At 38.1% G+C, this 21,354-nt stretch overlaps 1 protein-coding gene and 1 long non-coding RNA gene across 4 annotated transcripts; both read left to right on the forward strand.

Annotated features, from left to right (window-relative positions):
- The first annotated feature begins 12,957 nt into the window (after positions 1-12,957).
- LOC104962974 (uncharacterized) lies at positions 12,958-14,197 on the forward strand. Its single transcript, XR_800263.1, has 3 exons — positions 12,958-13,044; positions 13,172-13,260; positions 13,383-14,197. It is a non-coding gene; the product is annotated as an uncharacterized lncRNA (long non-coding RNA).
- Positions 14,198-15,057: 860 nt separating this feature from the next.
- Positions 15,058-20,955, forward strand: btbd10b (BTB (POZ) domain containing 10b). 3 transcript variants are annotated; one of them, XM_010791506.1, is made up of 9 exons: positions 15,058-15,157; positions 15,581-15,724; positions 17,347-17,543; positions 18,009-18,321; positions 18,443-18,545; positions 18,941-19,061; positions 19,318-19,515; positions 19,604-19,714; positions 19,919-20,955. In XM_010791506.1, exons 2-9 carry the CDS (start codon positions 15,648-15,650, stop codon positions 20,245-20,247), a joined length of 1,449 nt encoding a protein of 482 aa, XP_010789808.1. In that variant the 5' UTR covers positions 15,058-15,157; positions 15,581-15,647; the 3' UTR covers positions 20,248-20,955. The 3 variants fall into 3 exon arrangements, with proteins under 3 accessions (XP_010789808.1, XP_010789809.1, XP_010789810.1); XM_010791507.1 differs by lacking the exon at positions 15,581-15,724 and having other exon boundaries at positions 15,060-15,157; XM_010791508.1 differs by lacking the exon at positions 15,581-15,724 and having other exon boundaries at positions 15,081-15,157; positions 17,350-17,543.
- Positions 20,956-21,354: the final 399 nt, after the last annotated feature.

A 21,354-nucleotide genomic window follows, 5' to 3' on the forward strand; every position in this document is an offset into this window, starting at 1 on the left:
TCTTGTGAGATAATTGCTGTTGGTTGAGGGGCAGTATATTCTTTTGAGCCTGCATGTGACGCAGGAAGCAGAGCTAAATCTGAATGGCATGTTTAATGCAATGTTTTCTGACCCAGGCAACCCACAGAAAACTGACTGGGTTGTCTTATGTATTCTGTTTGTGGGTTGGTAGGTACTCCATATACCCAAATACATGAGCACAACAACTTTAAAAGGGAGCTATTATGATATGTCTCTCTTTTTTATTGGTTTATGTATATATATTATAAAGTGTATTTAAATGATTAGTTACTTTACAATGTCTTTTTATTATTTCAATATTGTCTCCATAGGTTTAATAATCCAGAGCCACAATTCATCTTGTCAATTGTTGGTGTTTGTGTGTAGTTTTGTAACATTATTTAGATGCAAACAGTTACATTTCAACTGTGATTGACACCTCATTTCAATTCATTGTTATGCTTAGATAAGTTCTTAGTGTTTGGCATTATAATAATAACATTTAATTCCCTCACATCAATATCTAATGTGCATTATTCAAGTAGTTATTATTTTATTGTGTAGAGACCATCCAGTCCATACATAAAATGCAAAGTTGAATATTCTCAGGTATTTAATGAATAGTTTGCATTTAATTTGATCATGTCATCATAATATGAAGGCACTGCACATATTGGAAAAGTGAAGGTATTCTGAACAGTTCATATTTTCTATTTTCTCCTAAACTATCACCTTTGACCAATTCTTTAGTCCTGTCTTTGTTATTCCTCGCCTGGAGGAAAGCTGTGTCCTAAACACAGATACCTGTGAGAACAAAGGGATTCACTAATAGCAGTGTGCATGGGAGGCTGCCGTCACTTGGTGCACATTTCTCACATTTAAAATTCTTTTGGAGCTGTAGGCAGCCTAATCTCAAAAGCCAGGGTTCCCTCTACAGAAAATTATTCACTTACACCCTTTAAAAATTAAAAACGGTAATTCCATGCATAACCAATTCAGTTTTATAGTCTAAACGTGTACTTTCCAAACCATGAACTAAAACAAATTGGTGGGTCTCAGCAGGTACTGTGGTTTAAGCCATGAATTAATAATGTAACTATCCATGCATGAGCTATAAGTGAATGATAAGAGTTTGTTCACTAATGTATGCAAAGTGCTGTCTAGGTAGAAAGAAGTTTATTTGTCCATGTTTTCATACTTTTGCTGAGCACCTACATATTCATAATGCTAAAAGACGTCTAAAACATGTAGTGAAGTACAAAGTACAATGTTTTCCTCTGAAATGTGGTGTAAAGTGAAATTAAAAGAAAAGTACAACTACTGTACAGTCCTGACAAGGAGTGGGGACTTCCCTCGTGTAAAGTATACTTTAATAATTATTTTGTATGTTTATCCTGATTCTTATTATCATTCTTTATTGCATATCTGCCTTTCTAGGTTATGCAGACTCAAGTGTGAGCCACCCTGTATTTCACTGCACTCTTATGTATGTGTATGAGCTTGTGACAATACAGTACATGCTTTGAATCTTCAATTCATAAGGTGCACTACAGTCTTCTGGGTAATATTGCAGTCGCACACCAACGGAAAAAATCTAATAAACAGTCTTGCTGTGTCCCTCCAAGCTGTAAAGTATTCTGATCGATATAGATAGTTACGTCTGCCAAAAACTGTGACCCTCCAAGGTAAAGCTCTACTCTACTTGTTGTCTGTGTATGTCCTACGGCCGATGTTTACCCCTCTTACACATTGTTCTGACTTCAATCTATCAAAACAATTTGATACAATCTTGTATTTATATAGTCGACAAAGTAAAACTCTTTCAGACTTCACTGCACACTGATATTTAGCTGTAATTTATAGGTGAATTGCACTGAATTTGAATGGCTGTCATTTACTTCCCTTAATGGATGTTGCCACACTTTCTGCATATTTCCCTGTCTTGCAAAAAGGGGATATATTTTTTAATACCTGAAACGTTTGTGTATTGGACTTCTTGAAATCCTTGGATATCGTGAAACACTCCATCTTGGCTTATGGGACAAACAGAGACTGAAATGTATTAACTCTACTTTGGCAATATCTTCAGAGTTTTCTAGGAAAGGCATTTTTATATTGTCATCCATGGGGATGCAAGTCTTATGCATTGAGCAGCTTCTGTACTCAACACCGTTTCCCAGTAAGCTCTGTGGTTTATTTAGTTGACAGCTCTGAAATGTATTTCAGCCTCAGCACTCATCTCTGTCACCTTCTGCAGTCTGCAGGTCGGGAATCACTTCTGTTAAAGCGTACCAGCACTGCCAGCTTTTCTTTCCTTCTAGGCCCTCTAACATAACCTGCAAATAACCTCTTATCTCTCTTGATTTCATCTTCGTTTATAAAAAAACCAACCCAAAACCCCTGGAGCTGGACTGACCTGCACAGTTAGAGCCAATGAGCGCTGGATAAGCTGTCCAATTTCCTTCCAATACAGAAAAAATGCTCTTTAAGAGGCACTTAATTATCTAAAATAATAATGTGGGTTTTATAATATTACTGTGAAAATGTGTATTTCAGTCTTTAATTAGGATAATTACACACCAAGAACAGGGCTCTTTTGGTAACCATGGCAACCGAAAGCAGTTTTTCATCATGTTGTTTTAAAGTTATGTTATGGGAGAGACTTATGAGGCATATAATTAGGCAGATATAATATTTTATTAATGTGTTTTTCAACAGCCTCACCCCTCCTGTATGCAACCATAACTAAATGAGGCAGATAATACAATTATAGTAAAACTGTTATCTTCACAGATACATTTCAGTAAAAAATGACATATTCTCATGTCTAGGTTGAAACATTATTATTAGTGTTTATGAAATATTCTAATCCAACTCCAACATCCAAGAAATCTATTTAGACGTATCCCTTAAAGAACAATATGATATTTAAGTTGAATAAGTATTTGCTGCCTAGAAATTATAAAGATGTCACTTTTCACTTTTCTCATTATTGAGTTATTTAAATTAGACATAGTACAACGTGAGTTTTATTTCAGGTATCTTAAGTCATTCGTCGAAGAGTGTTGTTATTTTTGATTAGGATTGTGTGAGACATCAGTAAAGGACAGAAACACTCAATCTTTCAGAACAGAAGAATGGCTGATGGTGTAATTTTGAATTACTGACATAACTAAAACAAAGTGAGGATCATTATTTTGTTCATTCAAACACAGCACTGGAAGTTCACTTCAAGTGAGTATGACGCTCAATCTGTAAATGTGATAAAGGGTCAGCCGATGCATTTACACTGACTTTAACCTTCTTGTCGTGTTCGTGTCAAAGCTGACCCTTTTACCACTTTCAATCATAAATATTGTGTTTTAGATTTGATTGCCTCAAGGCCTTATGATATCCTCCACGTAAGCATTTAAACATATTCAATTGCTGATCAACACTTTATTTGAATTTTGAGTGGTTTGTCAACTTCGTAACACCTACACCATAGGAAATGAATGAGTAAACCTAGAGTATGTTCATCCATCAGATAGGACACACCAAAATAGACCAGCATGTCATTTTGGAATACATTTTCAGTGTCTTCTCTTTGTATGTTCACTGCTGTTCTTCATGTGAGCCAGTAGTCTCAGACACTGTTTACAGCTTAAAAGGGTGTTAAATAAAATGTGGTGATGTTTAATGTTTTATTTGTTAACGTAAGAACAGTTGCAGACCGGTAAAATATAACCGGGAATACTAAAATAAGGGGGAGAAATAAACAGGACACAGGTTAATTAAAATAGTTCACAGATTAAATGTGTGATTCTGACAGTAGAATTGGTTTTGGCTTAATGTTAACACCATTTTTGCCTCCATTTTTAGTAGTGAACTAGTGGGAACCAAATACCAGTAAGTAATTATAGTATAAAAAGAGCATACAAATATCTTAATTAGCATCAAATACATTTACAATAATAATAATTCGACAAACGTGATGAAAACAAGATGTTTACACGTTGAAAACACTAAATGTGGCCCCTTCAGTTTTTACAGTTTTAAAAATAAAATACAAAATCTGTCTGATGACAAAACCAAAATAGAAGTGCCCAATTATTGAATAATCCTATGGTCCACAATACGTCAGGCAGCTGGGGGGAGCACACAGAAGCGATAACTCTCCTCCCACTCCCCTACTTACAGAAAATGGAAAAATAACACAAACAGTTTACAACATAATTACATTCTATACAACAATATAATACATATCTCTCACAGTCAACCAAAATTAACATGACCAGAATCGCAAAATAATTAGTTGTGGTTGGTGCATTACTGAATTGTATGTGTGTATTAAACAGTTGTTCCTGATAGTCTTTTTGAGGATTTGCGTTTGTCTTGGATAAGAACCTTGTTGGACTCATTACTCTATCCAAATCAGTAATATTGGCGATTTATTTTTTAAGCGTAGATTCATTTGCTATTTATTCCGTTGGTACAACTCAGCTGTTATTTACCATTGTTTCAGCTCAGCCAAAGTTAGCCGTAGCCTCGCTGTGTGCAGGGTTATGCAGGAGAGCAGAGGATTAGCGCAGGTTAGAGATTCAGGACGTATCTGATTGGTTGTCTCTGCCTTGTTGTTCTGAGAGGACCTTAACCTATTCTAATATCCACACGTGTTTCCGCAGGGTCTTGAGTCGCAGTATGTGGTGCCACGTTGTTTTTTGAGGTCCCTTCTCACAGTGGCATCTTGTTGAACCTCCAGTGACTGTTTCTGGCTGCCTGCAAAACTGAAAGTAAGTCTTTAAGTCATTTGACCTTTTGTCTGTGTGTGTGTGTGTGTGTGTGTGTGTGTGTGTGTGTGTGTGTGTGTGTGTGTGTGTGTGTGTGTGTGTGTGTGTGTGTGTGTGTGTGTGTGTGTGTTTTTTCTCATTCCACTTGAGCCATACCTGAATCTTAAAAAATACTGTGGGCTTGTTGTAGTTCAACTCACTCCGAGCATTTCTGGCTTTTACAACCAATTTCTTTTCAGACTTCTGGCATAAACATGTTGAATCTCTCCTTCTTCCTGTCGTACTCTCTGCCTGCTTATTGCGCCCTAAAGTATTCAAAGGCGGTCTTTCACGGTTGCTCCCATAAGACACCTTGGTCCAATAGGTCTTTCACTGGCCTCACATAATTTTATTAAAGAAAACTCTTTTTGCATTATATATTCATTGACTTGAGAGAAGTTTCAATTCCCATTGAAAAACGTATCTCTTGTTTTCATTTGGCATTATCAGTTGCCAGACTTCATATGTGAGACATTTTGATGAATTTTGCTTATGAAGGACTGATACTAATAATTATAAGTGAGGTGTACTCCATGAGGCATTTGTGAAGAAGTTATATTTATTTTTAGCTGGAAACACACTTAGTTTTTCAATGTGTGCACTTCAAAGTTCATGATGTTCAAATGATGAATCACACACACAAGTGGAGCTGCATCAGCTCTGTGGGAGTGCAAACAGAGGAGAGTGCCAGCAAACATGGCCACACAACTGTATTACACAGGAACGTAAATATCAGACATTTATTTGAATTATCTGATTTTAAACATGTGTAAAACAATAAATCAGCTGTTTAATATACTGTATGTCAGACAAAGTATATGTGTCTTTTAAGGCTGCAATGGCAATTGATTAAAAATACTGAGACAGTTACAGAAAATCAATCTCACTCTGAACGTTAAACACACTGATCACAACTAATTACAACCTGGGACCTAGAGGTTTTTTAAAAAGTATTCTATTCAAACCCTGAGCAATGCACCAATCTCTGTAAATGCATTTGAGAGAAAATCAATCAGTGATGCACACTGGCGAGAATGGCAACAATCTGTTTCAAACAACGCCTTAATCTGCTTCTGTTGTTGTTTTTACGTATTTCATAAATAGACCGTGCTTCTGTGATGTTTAGACAGGCTTTACAACAACACTTCAAGAAACACTGGAGGTATGACATTGCGTCAAAAGGAAATTCTTAGACGGGTATCTATCACACCAACTGTGATTCACTGTTAGACAAGAGAGGACACACAGACTCAGTCAATACTTATAGGAGTACTTCAACATTTTGGAATAAGTGCTGTCCAGCAGTGGCTCAGTCAGTAGGGGCTTGGACTGGGAGCCGTAGGGTTGCCGGTTCAAGTCCCCGACCTGACTTAAAATAATGGAGTGTGGACTGCTACTTGGAGAGGTCCCAGTTCACCTCCTGCCCTGCCGTGGTGCACTTGAGCAAGGCACTGGACACCCCCCTTCCCCCCTCACTACCATTGCTCCCCGGGCGCTGTACAATAGCTGCCCACTGCTCCTAGTACTAGACTCCTGGTACTAGGATGGGTTAAATGCAGAGAACATGTTTCACTGTGTGTGCTGTGTGTGCTCTGCATGTGTGACCATTAAAGAGGGTTTCATCCCTCCCAATTCTATTCTATTCACCTTCTGGCTAAGATAGAAGATCTTTACCTCTCTAATGTTGCATTGTTAGAAACTCTCTGGTCTGCATCGGAAACATTTAGCAGCTGCAGAGCTAGTGTTTTTTCTTCAGCTTAGTTTAAACAAAAAAACTGAGCGTTTAAGAAAGTTCATATCGTAACTATTGTTGCCAGTCGGTCAGAAAAACATCTCCAGACGTTGCTCTTTAACTGCCTGACTAAAAGGTGATGATATGTGAATGTTGTATTCATATCTCATTTCTGCTGACCCCAATGGCCGAATTTTTTTGAAAATGCAAGTTCAAATGAAGCATTCTGAAGTAAAAACTAATGGGTATTTGTGGAAATAGCCTACAGGTTATTAGGGCAAATTTAGGAAAAGTGCATGCACTGCCTGACTAATTAATGTTCCATTCCAAATATAAACTATTGAGCCAGTCTACAGTTCGCTGCTGTCTCCAGGGTTAGTCTCTCTCTCCAGCAGACCAGTGAGGTCTCTTCATATCACACTGCAGGAAAACTGAAAACTCTACACCCTTAACATTCATTGCACAGCAGTTGTTCAGTTTGATTCAGTAAACATTATCATAATCAGAGTAACATTTACCGATCCAAACAGAAATATGAAAATCATTTCTGAAAAAGTGGCAGCTGTCAGATCACATCTGTGTATATATTTTTAATTAACAGAAACCACCTGTGGAAAAAAACAAAAGGCTGGCATTTTATAATACTTGGGTGTAGTATAAATAATAAAGTTTATTTAAATATTTATTCTGTTAAAACCATTTAGTTTGATGCTAGATTGAGTGATTCAAAAAGTTTTAGAAATGAAATAAAAGTGGGATGTGGAAATAGAGCATGGTTTGACAGAATACTGCCACCTATAATGTAACTCAATGAAAACAGCTTTTTATATTTCCTCATTTATACCCAGCAATTTTCCTCCAGCAGGCCTTGACAGTACAAACATTGTTCCATTATGCTGTTATTGAGTTTCATTGTTTTTGCTTGTATTTATTCCGTACAAATGTTTGTCCTTAAGGCAGAAAAATAAACTTCAACACATCTTATTTTCACAAATGCATGCTATTGTGTCCGAGAGTATTACAAAGCATGACCCAGTATGTTACTTGGAAATCCAAAGCAGCCGCAAAGGTAGAGACTGGTTCAAGGTATGTGCTCTGTAGCATGCATTGAAAAGTGCAGTACAACCATGTTCACAGGAAAACATTATAATAAAAAGAAAGGATTTGGCAGTTGCTCAAATGCGCTGTGGCTCACAAAATCCTACACCTACATACACTTTATTCTATTTTAAATTCAACTAGCTTTCAAACCATCTTACTGGCATTGTATTTCATTCATATCAAACCACAGGAGTTCCGGAGGAGCCCAGCAGGAGGTGTTTTTATCTTCATCTGAAAGTGGTTACCTGCGCAGTATACTGTCGTATTTGTACATCTGGTTTTTGCAGTTTTTACCCCAAACAATACTGCTGTGATACTTTTCAGTTTTCATATAATCTCAGAGCAGACACCGGTTAAACATATGACTCACCCACTGTCCTACTTGCTTTCCAAAAGATATGTAAGAGAACTGTAGTCCGTTTGGTCAAAAGGTGTTTACTGCTTATATACTGTAGGCATGTGTTACCAATGGTTGACATTTGGCAAACATCCCTTGCGGCATTTTCTGATTTGATGTGTGCAATGTTCCCCTCTCGCTCATTCTTGCTGTGTTTTCTTTGAAATCACAAATGTTGAATTCGAGTTCATCCGAAAACTGTACATCACTAAAATTATCAGTGAATTATTCATTCAGGCTTTCTTTTCAACAAGTTGTTCTTTGCCTATTGGTCTCAATCCATTATCATGTAGATCACTTCAGCTCTCAAATTTGAAAACGTTTTTGATACCAGTTGCCCCACACAAAGGTAAAGGTTGTCCTTGGTAAGAATGAAACATCATTAAGTAATGCCATATTGGGAAAAATGAATAAAACTGAGATTGTAGAAGGGTTGTCGGCAGGTGTCTAAAAACATAATCTCCATGGTTCACTATGACATTTATAAAGAAAGGCATTGCATTTTTAATTGTGAAAGGGGAAACCAATGGTTGTCCCTCTTTTCAGACACCATTGCCAACGCAATAATAATACATTTCTTAAAGCTTTTGACAGCCTGACAATCCCTGCTGCGTCAGTAGCGCCCCTATCCACTAAGTAATTGAATGAATTTGCCTCATTCTTCACCGACATTATTCGAAAAATTAGACAAGCTGTCAGTTATTCCATACCAGGTAGAGTCTGCATTGTCCTTGCGTCCACTTAATGCCAATTCCATTAGTAGGACCAAATCCTATTAGCTATAAAAACTTGAAAGTGTGTTACATTTCCCACAGGCCCTGAATACTCCAGTCATTAAGTGACTCTTAGAAAAGAATGATCTTGCTCTATCGAGGTAGCTCACCTGGAAGAGCAGGCGTCACAAGGCTGAGTCACTCTTCAAGGCTTTTCCCTCTTGACTTACTGTCTGTTCACTTTAATGAAGACAAAAACAACAACTCACTTTATTTATTTAAGAATTACCCAGACTTCAATTACATACATAATGTATAAAATACTAATGTATAAATGCATGGCCATAATAGGCAAAACTGCTGTTGGTCAGAGGTGTTGTGCACATTTGAAGAAAATGGCACGAATACTGACTGATGTCCAAAAGGCGGCATAATAAGGTAAAGTTAAATAGAAACAGCTGTCACAAAAAACTGTTTTCTCATTGTATGTATTTCGAACAAACCTACCAAACCTTCCAATAGATGGAATGATTTTAAGGGGAATTTCAAAGGTCTCCACAGATAATGTGGGTCAAATATTAAATACAGTCACTCGTTTTTTAAATTCTGTGTTCTGCCCTTTATTGTAGTGTTATTGTATGCCGACTGTCAGGGTGTTTCATTATTTCATCACCTCTTTCTGTGTTTCAAGTTGTTCTGCTCTATAACTTTTTAATTACCTTTAGAGGTGCATATTAAACTCAGTGTTGTTTTAGGCACATTAATTAGTTTTTCTATCAAAGGAAAGCATTGTAAAAAAATAAAAAAGGAATCTCAGTGGATCTTGGTCTTCTTAACTGAACTGTTGGATAACAGCAACCTCTTGTGGATGAAACTTAAAATATGATGTGCAGTTTTGATAACATTTGACAATTTAATATACTAATAATAATAATAACAGAAAATCCATGACAAATTATATACTGTTGAAGGTCAAGTTAAAATGACCGCAAAGTAGCTTTTACCATGGGATCTATCAAGTTGTGTCTTAACTTATAACAACATGATAAGTTATTTCATTAATATTTTTCATCATATATATTTTTAATCCAAATCTGATTCTCCAAGAAAGTAATGCTGTCCGAATAAAAAGTACAATATTGGCCTCTGAATTATGGTTGTTGGAGTGCAAGTATGCAAGTACAGAGTAGACACAGTCCCTCTGATTGCTCTTTACCCAATCTCCTGAACATACTTCACTTTATGTAAATATATATTCTATATGGGTGTAATTGTTTTGATTCTTTCCTCAAATATGAATAGATCTTATAGTATAAGATATAGTATCTGTATAGTCAAGGTCAACATTTACCCACAATGAGTAATCTCACCGCATCTCAAGCAATGAAAACCAAAACTGCAAGACTTTATTACAAATGATTGTAGAAATACCAAAATGCTCAAAGATAAAAGCGTGTTTGATGCATTTTTGAGAGCTTTTGAGGAGTTGCAGCCTATCAAAATATCATAACTAATTTGATAATCGCATTGAAATAAGTTACTTTTGTTCTAAAATATACTTATTGAAATATTTAATGGGTTTGGCATAAGTAGCACTCCTCCATTAATGCAGCAGAACGAGAGATATCGTCTTTTTTATATCATGCAGACTTACTGTAAGTGAAGATTTAACGCAGCTCCCTCTGGGGCCACAAAGGGCGAAATACAGATCTATGCAAATATGCTGCAGCAATGCACAAGACGTGTTCATAGATTTTACAGATTGAGGTGTAATGGGGAAATGGGGAAAAAAGGTTGGGGGGATGAATAATATGTTAGAATTTGTAATGTCAATGAGAATAATATTAATGATGATAACGAAGAGATGTAAAGGTTTGCGGCAGGCCATGTCCTGTTGGGCTCTTTCTTTGTAGTGCATGGCCTCCATGTGCACAACAGTGAAGAGACACTAACTACCAACTTGACACCACCACCACCTGTGCCGGGTAGTCAGATGGACATTGCAAAAGTTTGTGATAGATTGATGTGAGTGTGGGTATCCACTGGCATGTCCCTGCAAAGCTGTTTCAAGAAAGAATACAAACATTTGGTTTGGCAAAGAAACTGTTGAATAGCTCCAATGATTTGGTTGCCCACACATCTGAATGATTTATTGCTGCACTGGATTCTCCCCCCTCTAGGCTTCACAATGTGTTTGTTTGGTTTCACCAGTGAAGTTGGGATGATGTCAACAATCTAAATTTATCCTGTTAAGTTACATGATATCTTTCACTGAGGTGACCTCATTTCATGAAATAAGTAACTCCATTTATAGCTTTCTGGGAAAGCATTATGTGATCGCGGTGTCCTTCAATATAAGGCCTTTAAACGTACAATGCAAAAGCCATACAACTATATGAGCAGGAAATATGAATCTGAAAATCAATGAAAGAGCTATCAAAACCCAAATATGTACAGAGGCAGCCTATTTACAGCCAACTCATTTATATATATATATATCAAAGAGATGAGCCATTTTAGGTAAATTACTTTCTTTGTGACTTGGGGGTGACCCAAGTTAATGATTTGCGTGCAATTCTTCCCATCAATCCCTGTCAGGTTCTCTAGCACACCAGCTGCATACCATTGCTGAGATGGCTCACATTGTGACCGCATGAGGTAATGAGAGCAACTCACTTGAGTATACTACACATGTACAAAAAATCTAGCCTAGTTGAAACCACAGGTGGTGCTGAGTGCTGTTTACGAGCATGATGGAGAGAGTGGATGAAACTCAGGTCAGCATCAACTATATGGCCCTACATGTAACCTTCTTTTTGAGTGAGATGAGCAGGTCTGATGTAATAAACTAACGCCTCACATGGATTTCTGTGGCAGATTGGTGATGGTAAATGGGACAAATCTTCATATTCTTAACTTAAATAGTGAGCCTGACACTGTGTTAATATACATAATAATGCAATAATGCATAATTCTAATTACATGGTGAGAATAATACACGTCATGCAGTGTAATGCACAGTACTCCAAATGATTAATAACACTTGAACTGCTGCATAATGAAACATTTTGAGTTTTGGGGGTTATATCATCAATTGAAATGAAAACAAAAAATGAAGCCTCTCTACAGAAATTATAATGTGAAAACATGCTTAATATCCTGAGGACACTGAAAAGACTGGGCATATTGTGCAGTGCAGCATTATGACAGAAAGATAAAGGTCCTTCTGTGGCACTCTTTTCTCCAGTCATGGCATAGCCATTCCTTTGCGCCTTTTAGAAAATGTCTTTCATGGTTACCTAATGCACCTTGTGACACTGTGACAAGGTTATCCCTAACCCATATGTCATTTAACTGCAATGCTGCATTACATATTTAAAAGTTAACTTTATGTTTTTCAACACATGTATTTTTTCAAATGTGTAGTCGACTCATTCTTACTAGTGTGGCTGCAGAAAAGGTACCTGTATTTCAATGATGTGTTGTTTTAATCTTAATGTGAAAAATCTGTTAACATTTACATTTGAAATACACCAGATATCTGTGGACACCTCCACAGCTGATGCAAGGTACAGTAAGTACTCTCCAGGTTCTACAGTGAAGTAATTGACAGACAATTTGGCATGTTTAGGAGAACTCTGCAGAGATTCAGTCAAAGAGCAGGTGCAGTCGTCTGACTCGATGAACATCCTGCACTAAATAGTCGTGGCCATCTCCTGTGTGGCTGACAGCACTGGATTGGTCCCTTTGCTTCATCCCCTTCAAGCTGGCCCAGTTTAACCTCTTCCTGACCTTTAGATGCTTGCATGAGGTGAACCATAAAATAAATTACATTGCTAATAAACTAAGCTTGACAGTCATTGCCATTTCAAAGAGTATATGTTTTCACTGCAGTCCCACTGCATGAGACATTTCTAATTAGGGATCAATAACGAAATTAGTTTCATAAATAAAAAGTGTTTCATTTGACACAAAAGTCCTGATATTCAGCAAGACCAGTACAAATGTTACAAATTCAAAAACAGGGTGACGAACGGGGCACTTTGTGGAGGTGTTGAAAGATGAGTTAGTAGTGACTGGTGGTAGAGGTGGTGTCATGCAGATGCCTGTCCCCATCGATGCATTTGAAAAGTGACATCAACATCAACAGTGAAAATGGCTTATTGATGACCAGGGGAGGGCTACGCTGTATATAAAGGAGAGAACCGTCCGTGCACGAAAGACTGATCAAGAAGTTTGCCGAACAAATCTTGCCAAACCCTTTTTTTCCTGGATATAAGGACAGAAAACCTGGTAAGAATGACATGAAAGTGGATCCGTTGTTGAATATATAATTGGATAAGTGGATATCGTAAAGATATATATTAGGAGGCAATGACATTTGTTTTTTCTAATCACTATTTCACTTTATTTGTTTCAGCTTCTCAACATGTTTTCATTGAGGTACTTTGAAGCATTGGTTCTGATACTCTTCCTCGCCAGTTTACACATAGAGGCAAGACCACTGAGGTGAATTTATTTTATTCTCATTGAGAATTCTAAGAATTATTATTTAATTATTAGAAATAATTCATTATAATAAATAATTCATTTATGATGAATTAATTTCTGGGTATTTTTTATTTCTACAGAAAGAGAACCATCAGTGAGGTACAGCTAATGCACAACGTTCGGGAACACAAACAAGTGGGAGACAGACAGGACTGGCTTCAGGAAAAGTTAAAGGACATCATCGTTGCTAGTGCCAAACCACAACATGGACAATCGGGAAATATTGTCAATATTTGCCCAAAGGATGTTCATGGATTGAAAAAGCGGAAAAGTTGAATTAAACCTATTTTTTATATTTTATTGTATCAAACAGAATGCGACATTTGAGGATCTGACAGTGAAACATTTTTTCTAGCTGTTATTATATTGTATGTCTGTCCTATTGATAATTTATTATTTTGTCAATGTTTAATTAGATTTGTTATTGTTTGTTTTCTTATTTTATTTTAATTTATTTCTCTCTCGTATGTTAAATATTTGAATTATATTAAATTAATTAATTTGTTTACATTATTTTACAATGTCTAGCGACTGTTAAATTAAATATCTCAGACCATCATATGGAAGAAAATGTCTTCACACACAAGTTTCTAAAAGAGGTGAATATTACCTCATACTCCCGTTCTGACTACATGTTTTAAATTAACTAAATTAATGTTTTTTACTGTGTAAACAAGGACCAACTACTGTAAACAGCTAGTCTTATATGTACTCTATGTATTGTTTCACTTGCACATAAGAGGCATCCTCTCATTTAATTAATATAAGGAGAATACATTAATGTTTTTGCATTCTAGTCTTGACTTGCACAATCCTTTATGCCTTGTATTTTCCTCTATACTAAATGGTTTCTATTGAAACATGTTCAGTGCTGATTAAACATTTTAAAATCATATCACCAAGCTGTTTAGTATTTTTTCCATGTGTCCCTTTTATGAGCTACAACATCTCAACAGAGATGCTAATTGTGTTTAACATTTCTGGGAAGGTCAAGGTCTTGAGATTCAACAGTAAAACAAACCATTGTATGGCTGGTTTATTCATTTTTATGAGACTTTACCATGCCTATAGACATACTCCAAAGTTGCATAGCTGATTTAAATTCTCTGATCTTTCTATTTGTTTTATTTATGTAGGCTATTCATTTTTAAAATAAATGAATCTTTTTATAATTATAATTTCATGCATAACCATTGTAATTATATCTGTTACTAAGCTATTTTCCATTCTAAAAACAATTATAGGCATATTGTTTATCTATCACAAAACCTCTTTATTAACCTCGATTTTCCACAAGGATTAGAAACATTACAAATCCTCGGGCAAAATTAGACGTCCAACTGTATCTGTACTAGTAGGTTAATGTGATTATTGAATTTGTTTGATTCATCATGTTTCTATATTCATTAACATTTCCTTGTCATTAGCGTTTATATCTTTTCAAATGTATGTTTATTTCCTGACGTTTTCATCTTTATATACGTTTGTATGTGCTTACATTGATAAATAAAGTGAGCGGAGAAAAAAAAAAAGGAACAAAGAAACATGCCGCAAGTCTCGCGAGACTTCAACAAACGATTTCCTTTTAGGGAAATAGTAAAACTCCTTTACCAAATGTCGAAAAATAAATCGATAACCTTCAAAACATTTACGTTTTGTACATCTCTTTTCATACGTTTCAGACAAAGTAAATGTGAATAACTAGCAAGTTTGGCAACAGCCATCATTTTAGCTTTGTGTGCGTCTTGTACGTCACGTCTAGCCGTCGTCACGTCGGACGTCAACTCGTGTTTTGAAAAGGAGATGGCTAGTTAACTGGTGGGATTAAACTACAGCGGAAAACGTTGCCAAACTGGTAACTATACTTGATATATTTTTGCCCTACCCGTCTCGAAAATGACCGCTCCTATGTCGGTACAGTTCGTACAACACCACTAGCCGCAATGCTATCCTAGAATACTATGCTAATAGTGTTGTATTGTACCGCTAGCAACACAAGCTAATGTTAGCTAGCTAGGTATGCTCACGCAGCAAAGTAGTTTAGCTAAGCTAACCGTCAGCCTGACAGGAGCGTTGATTTGGTTATCAGATGTGTACAACTCCTCTAACCATCAAACGTCAAGGACAAACCACTATCACCGAGGTGGATTTAGACTCAAGTCAACAGCACACGTAAACCCCCTGTCAAACTATTACGTTAGCTGACAGCTGCTAGCCCGTGGTTTGCTAGCAGTTGATCTTGGGATTGAACTGACTTGTTGATTTCGCCATTAACCAGATAATGTACGGTGAAAGATCCAGACCAGACTCCCCCCTGTACGGGTGATGGCAGCACGTCTAGTCATATGACAGTAACTCCAGTGACACCGAAAACTGGGTTCGAAACGCAACAAGCCGACCTCAAACTCTGCAAGCATTCGAGGTGAGCCAGCTGAATCAGCCCTCCTGTTCATGCTAGCAGTGTAGTGTCACTCACTGCTACGAGTCTGCACTATACATTACTCACACATGAAGTGTAAAATGACTATGTGGCATTAGAGTAAAGCCTTGGTATCACTCAAACCTTTTTTAAATATATGAGATGATAAACCTACAGTTGGTGTACGTATCAGATTATTTATCCTCATGTTGTACATGAATCTGGTTCTGTAATAAGTGATGGTTGTAATCTTAGTACAAAGTAAACCGTGTGAAGTTCATTTGAAAGACTAGAGTAGAGCTAATTTATATAATCAATAACAGTATTAGTTTGCCTTTATTTCACTGGTTTTGTGATGGCATTATGGGCAATTTATCTGTTGGCAGGTCTGTTATCATGGCAACATTTCAAACATGTACTAACACCCTTTAAAGGCAAACATTTCATACTAATGTTATTTTTCTAAGCATTTGGCCCTCTAAAAAGCAAGATGCTTTAATCCCGAAACACCTCCTATTCGCAGCAGATGTGCACAAAATACATCACGTTTAGCCTCTATGACACACATGTATGTCAGTCATAAACCAGCAATGCCCACCACTCACACTGTGGTGTGGTTTTCCTAATCGACAGCATTAGTTTTGGTGCTTAAAGTATTTCTCTCCACTTTGTTGACTTATTTGAAAACTCACATTTTTGGCATTGGTTCCTCCTTCCTGCCCAGTGAAGTCCTTTTCCTGTAGGGTATCTTTTGTATTTTTTTGTATACTGAAGGAACAATAGAAAGGCGGATATGAACAGGCAGGAAGTGCTGACACTTATGCCTTTGGTCTTCAGCCAAGAAGGGTGTACCTCCGAGGTTTGCCTGTGGTCAGTGGTTGGGTTTGTACTGACCGCACCTAATTACCCTCTAGCTGTGCCTATCACATCTCCTTTTTTCCTTTTATTGGGTTCAATACCCTGTATACTGAGGTTTTATTTCTGACAGTAGTCTGATTTGACCTTCAGGTTTGATAAGCCTACACACTTCTTCTCTGATCTTAAGCTTGTACATGTCTGATAAGTGTTCTGTATTAAACATCAAACAGGATGTCAAGCTGCTTCCACATCCAACTTGGCTGCATTCTTAGTCTTGGCGTCATACTCTTTTACAAGCTTACCGAATGTCGTTGGTCTGGTTGTTGTTTTTAGGCCACTTATGTTAGCTTGAAAAGGTCTGGAAAATTATTTAAATTAATTTTGTCTTCTTTTACTTAAGCAAGAATGACCCTATCGGTTTTATTTTCTGTCCAAAAATATGTATGGCCAAAACATATTGGACCCTCTTACTGTTGTGAATGATGAATATAATGTACAGACTTCTATTAAGTCATCTTATTTTACAACGTCACCAATATTTGTGTAACTATGTTTTGGAAATCAAGTATCATTATGAATCGGAATAATCTTCCCAGCCCTATTGAAAATCCTGTTTAACTGTAAATGGTGTGAGTGTTACACCACTTACAGTTCATTTGGACGTACACACACATGTTTGTGTGTTATATATTTTAGAGTTTAACTAAAGTGCTCACCCGGGCTTGAGAAAGAGAGAGGAATGTTTGTTATGCTTTTGTTTTGTAAAGCAGCAGTCCGGCCCAAGCGTCTCGAGTGGAGGCAGAAGAGAGGAATATGAGCATGCATGGTGCCAGTGGAGGCTCTGACCGTTCACGCGACCGCCGCCGCTCCACCGATCGCTCCAGGGACTCCTCACACGAGCGAGAAGGCCAGCTCACCCCCTGCATTCGCAACGTAACCTCACCCACCCGCCAACACAACACTGGTGAGTGTGCATGCATAGAATAGAGGGCTTATAAAAACAAGGATATCATGTTAGAGATTCACGGCTCTAGGCAGCTACTTACCAGCTGACAGGATTTATCAAGTTGAAACCAGACATGGTTTGTTGGCTGTGAAACAAATCCAGTCAGCAGTAATCCACCTGTTTATGTTTAGACCAAGATGGCTTGTTTTTTGGAAACAACACGCATGTTTTGAGTAGGGTCCTGTTCAGTCTGGTTGTTTTGGATCAGATGGTACTAACAGTGGACCCCTACTGAAATGTATCGCAAAGAAGCTGGTTGCTTAAAAACGTTTCTCATAAAAACTAAAATGATCCAAAACAAGCTTTAAAATAGTAGAAAATGTACGTTAATTTTTAAGTTGCTCTATGTTTCTGATAGGATGTTTGTCGTCTGTTCAAAGGGAACTAGTCCTGTGAGTCATTGTTCTGTCTGTCTGTGTGCAGACCGTGAACGGGATGGTCCGTCATCGAGGCCCGGCAGCCCGCGGCCCCAGAGGGTCTCCCCCAGCGGCTCCAGCAGCAGCGGGGTGGTGAGCAGTCGCACTAGCAGCCTGTCAAGCACTGAAGGCACCTTCAAGAGCATGGGAGTTGGAGAAATGGTTTTCGTCTACGAGAATCCCAAGGAAGGAGGCGCGGGTGCCACTGTGGGGAACCGAAACATTAGGTCCTCAGAAAGAGTCACTCTGATTGTTGACAACACACGCTTTGTAGTAGATCCTGCTATCTTCATTGCACAACCAAATACCATGTTGGGCAGGTACAGTTCACTTTGACCCAGTCAATTAAATATATATGGATATTAAATAAGGGTTTAAAATAGCTATGGAAAATTCCATTGTTTGTGATTCAGAGACTAAACTAAAGTTTCTTTATTTCAGAATGTTTGGATCTGGAAGAGAACATAATTTCACAAGGCCCAACGAGAAGGGGGAGTACGAGGTTGCTGAGGGCATTAGCTCAACAGTTTTCCGAGCAATTCTGGTCAGTCTCTCTTACATTTGCTCTGCTTATAAAAATGACGGTGGACTAAAATATGACTACAGTCATAGACAAAATGACCATAGTCCAAAACATCACCCAACAAAACAAAACAAAAGGCAAAATATAGTAACCTTCATAGGAATGGGACTCATAGAAAAATTATCCTTATTCACACTTTAATTAGAGAACGTGGGATTAATAGGCAGGCAAATACAATCATGCAAGCTAGCTAAAGTAGCATGTTAGCTTCCCATTGATCGATGGTGCCAGGCGTAGTTTATCCGCTTAAATATACTTCATACTTACGTAATTATTTTATTGATATTTCATGTGTGTTATGGTATTAATAAAGTGTTTGAAATGACTGCCTTCTGTGATTTCTCTCTAATTGACAGGATTACTATAAATCTGGGATAATCCGCTGTCCTGATGGAATCTCTATCCCTGAGTTGCGTGAGGCGTGTGACTACCTATGCATCTCCTTCGACTACAGCACCATCAAGTGCAGAGACCTTAGTGAGTATTTCCTCTGGGGGGCTAGGGCTGTTAGTGTTACCCATTAACAGAAGCAGCTTGAGTCAGAGTAAGAGACACAGCAACACTGCCTTGCCTCGCACTAAAGCCTTACACAACACAAATAAAGCGGATTATCACAAATCTAATCTATTGTAGCTAGATTTTTCATTACTCTTATATTACGTGGTGTAGAGCACTGAGAGCCAGTATGACTTGGTTCACATTGTATAACCCAAACGCCCTCCGTTGTTATCAGGTGCTCTGATGCATGAGCTGTCCAATGATGGAGCTCGACGGCAATTTGAGTTTTACCTGGAGGAAATGGTTCTGCCTTTGATGGTGGCCAGTGCCCAGAGCGGAGAGAGGGAGTGTCACATAGTAGTCCTTACTGATGATGATGTGGTGGACTGGGATGAAGAATACCCACCGCAAATGGGAGAAGAGTATTCACAGAGTGAGTACACACAATTACAGACACACAGGTCTGCACGTATACAAAAGAAAGACGTGTGTTCAAATGTTATTGTTTCCTTTCTTTGCAGTTATCTACAGCACAAAACTGTACCGATTTTTCAAGTATATTGAAAACCGAGATGTTGCCAAATCAGTTTTAAAAGACAGAGGATTGAAGAAAATAAGACTGGGCATTGAAGGTAAGTTCGACCATGTTCTCCATTCAATCATATGGAAATACCAAAGTCATAAAATAAACACCAGAATTATTTCCTTGAATTTTTTTTATTGTGTTGAGCACGTCGCCTCCTGGTTAATAAACCTTTGTGTCCTCATTCTGGTGTTTTTGTATTCCAGGATGACAGTAAAAAGCTAATGATACTTCCACACTTCTCTTTTGACAGGCTACCCTACATATAAAGAGAAGGTCAAAAAGCGACCAGGTGGACGTCCAGAGGTCATTTACAACTACGTCCAGAGGCCCTTCATCCGCATGTCCTGGGAAAAAGAGGAGGGTAAAAGCCGCCACGTGGACTTCCAGTGTGTGAAGTCCAAGTCCATCACCAACCTGGCGGCAGCGGCAGCAGACTTCCCCCAGGACCAGCTGGTGATGCACCCCGGCCCCCAGGTGGACGAACTGGACAACCTGTCTAACCAGCTGCCTGGTGGCAATCACTACAGCAACAACTACAGCAACGAGCCCGACCCCGATGCGCCGTCACCTGCTGTCTGAGGACTCACTGGCCCTCTTCCAATGCCTCTGCCCCCCCCCACCACTCCTCCTCTTCCTCTAGTCCTCCTCCCAGCATGCTGCAGCATGGAGCGCCAGGGGCACCATAACCATATTGCCTTGACACCTCCTTTGCAGCCTTAGAGCCTCAAGAACCTGGTTGGCGGTAGAAACAGAATCACGAGGGACATAAGACTGGTGAAAAGAAGTTGACTATTATTATTTTAGTTTTAGTTTTTTTTTTACTTGACCAAAGGAATTTATTTTTCTGTTTGGAAAAAAAAAATTGTAAAACACTTATTATTAACATTATTATTTAAAATGTTATTGTTCTTTCATTTGATGGGTTTGACTGAGCACTCTCACTGTTTTCTCACAGGGTTTTATTTCACTGATGATATTGATTTTAATTATCTCGGGTGGCCTAACTACTAAATGTGCTTTGGTGGAAATATGACTTTCTGGTCATGGAGAAAAATCAGTTATCACCGCATAGTGTCATGATATCCAATTGGACGCCGCTCAGATGTCTTTGAATCTTGTAATTAGGTATGTAGTCATTGGCTGGATCTGATTTGTGATGTTATGCTCATCCCGCAGCCCAGATATAAAGCAGAGCACAGGCTGCTGTGGTCAGAATCTTTTTGTGCAAAGCTTGAAATTGTTGTTAAAAAGAAAACGCAAAATTATCAAATAAAGACATCAAAGGAAGTTTGTGTATATTTGATGTATGTGATGTTCACTCGACACAAGCTACATGTTTCACAGTGAAGATCACAAGCTTCGTCGTTGCTTTCCTGATGATGGAAAAACATCCTCTTCATCCTGAACTGATGTAGCGACTTAATGTTTTATTAATCTACCCTGGGTTGTTGAGCAGTGTATTGCTTGGTGGCCTGGTCTCCTTTTCCATATTCCCCACCCTTTCCCTCCAACAGGTTTTTTTACAGAATAGCAGGCCTCCTCCTCCCCATGTACTAGACTCCTTTGGTTTGGGATCTTAAAAATGAACCAGCCGCTTCTTTATGTGATAAATGTGACTTGTTTTATTTGTAACTTGTAGAAGATTGTATTGATCCACTCTCTCACCTGCAGCACTTACAGCAGACA

This window comes from Notothenia coriiceps, unplaced genomic scaffold, assembly GCF_000735185.1.
Source record: "Notothenia coriiceps isolate Sejong01 unplaced genomic scaffold, NC01 NC01_scaffold00035484, whole genome shotgun sequence".
Lineage (NCBI taxonomy): Eukaryota > Metazoa > Chordata > Actinopteri > Perciformes > Nototheniidae > Notothenia > Notothenia coriiceps.

Excerpts from the sequence above, each read along its gene's own strand:
- btbd10b (XM_010791506.1), top strand. The coding sequence starts at position 15,648 with ATGACAGTAACTCCAGTGACACCGAAAACTGGGTTCGAAACGCAACAA. Across the intron at positions 19,062-19,317 it reads CATCAAGTGCAGAGACCTTA|GTGCTCTGATGCATGAGCTG; the intron begins GTGAGTATTTCC and ends CGTTGTTATCAG. Across the intron at positions 19,715-19,918 it reads AATAAGACTGGGCATTGAAG|GCTACCCTACATATAAAGAG; the intron begins GTAAGTTCGACC and ends CTCTTTTGACAG.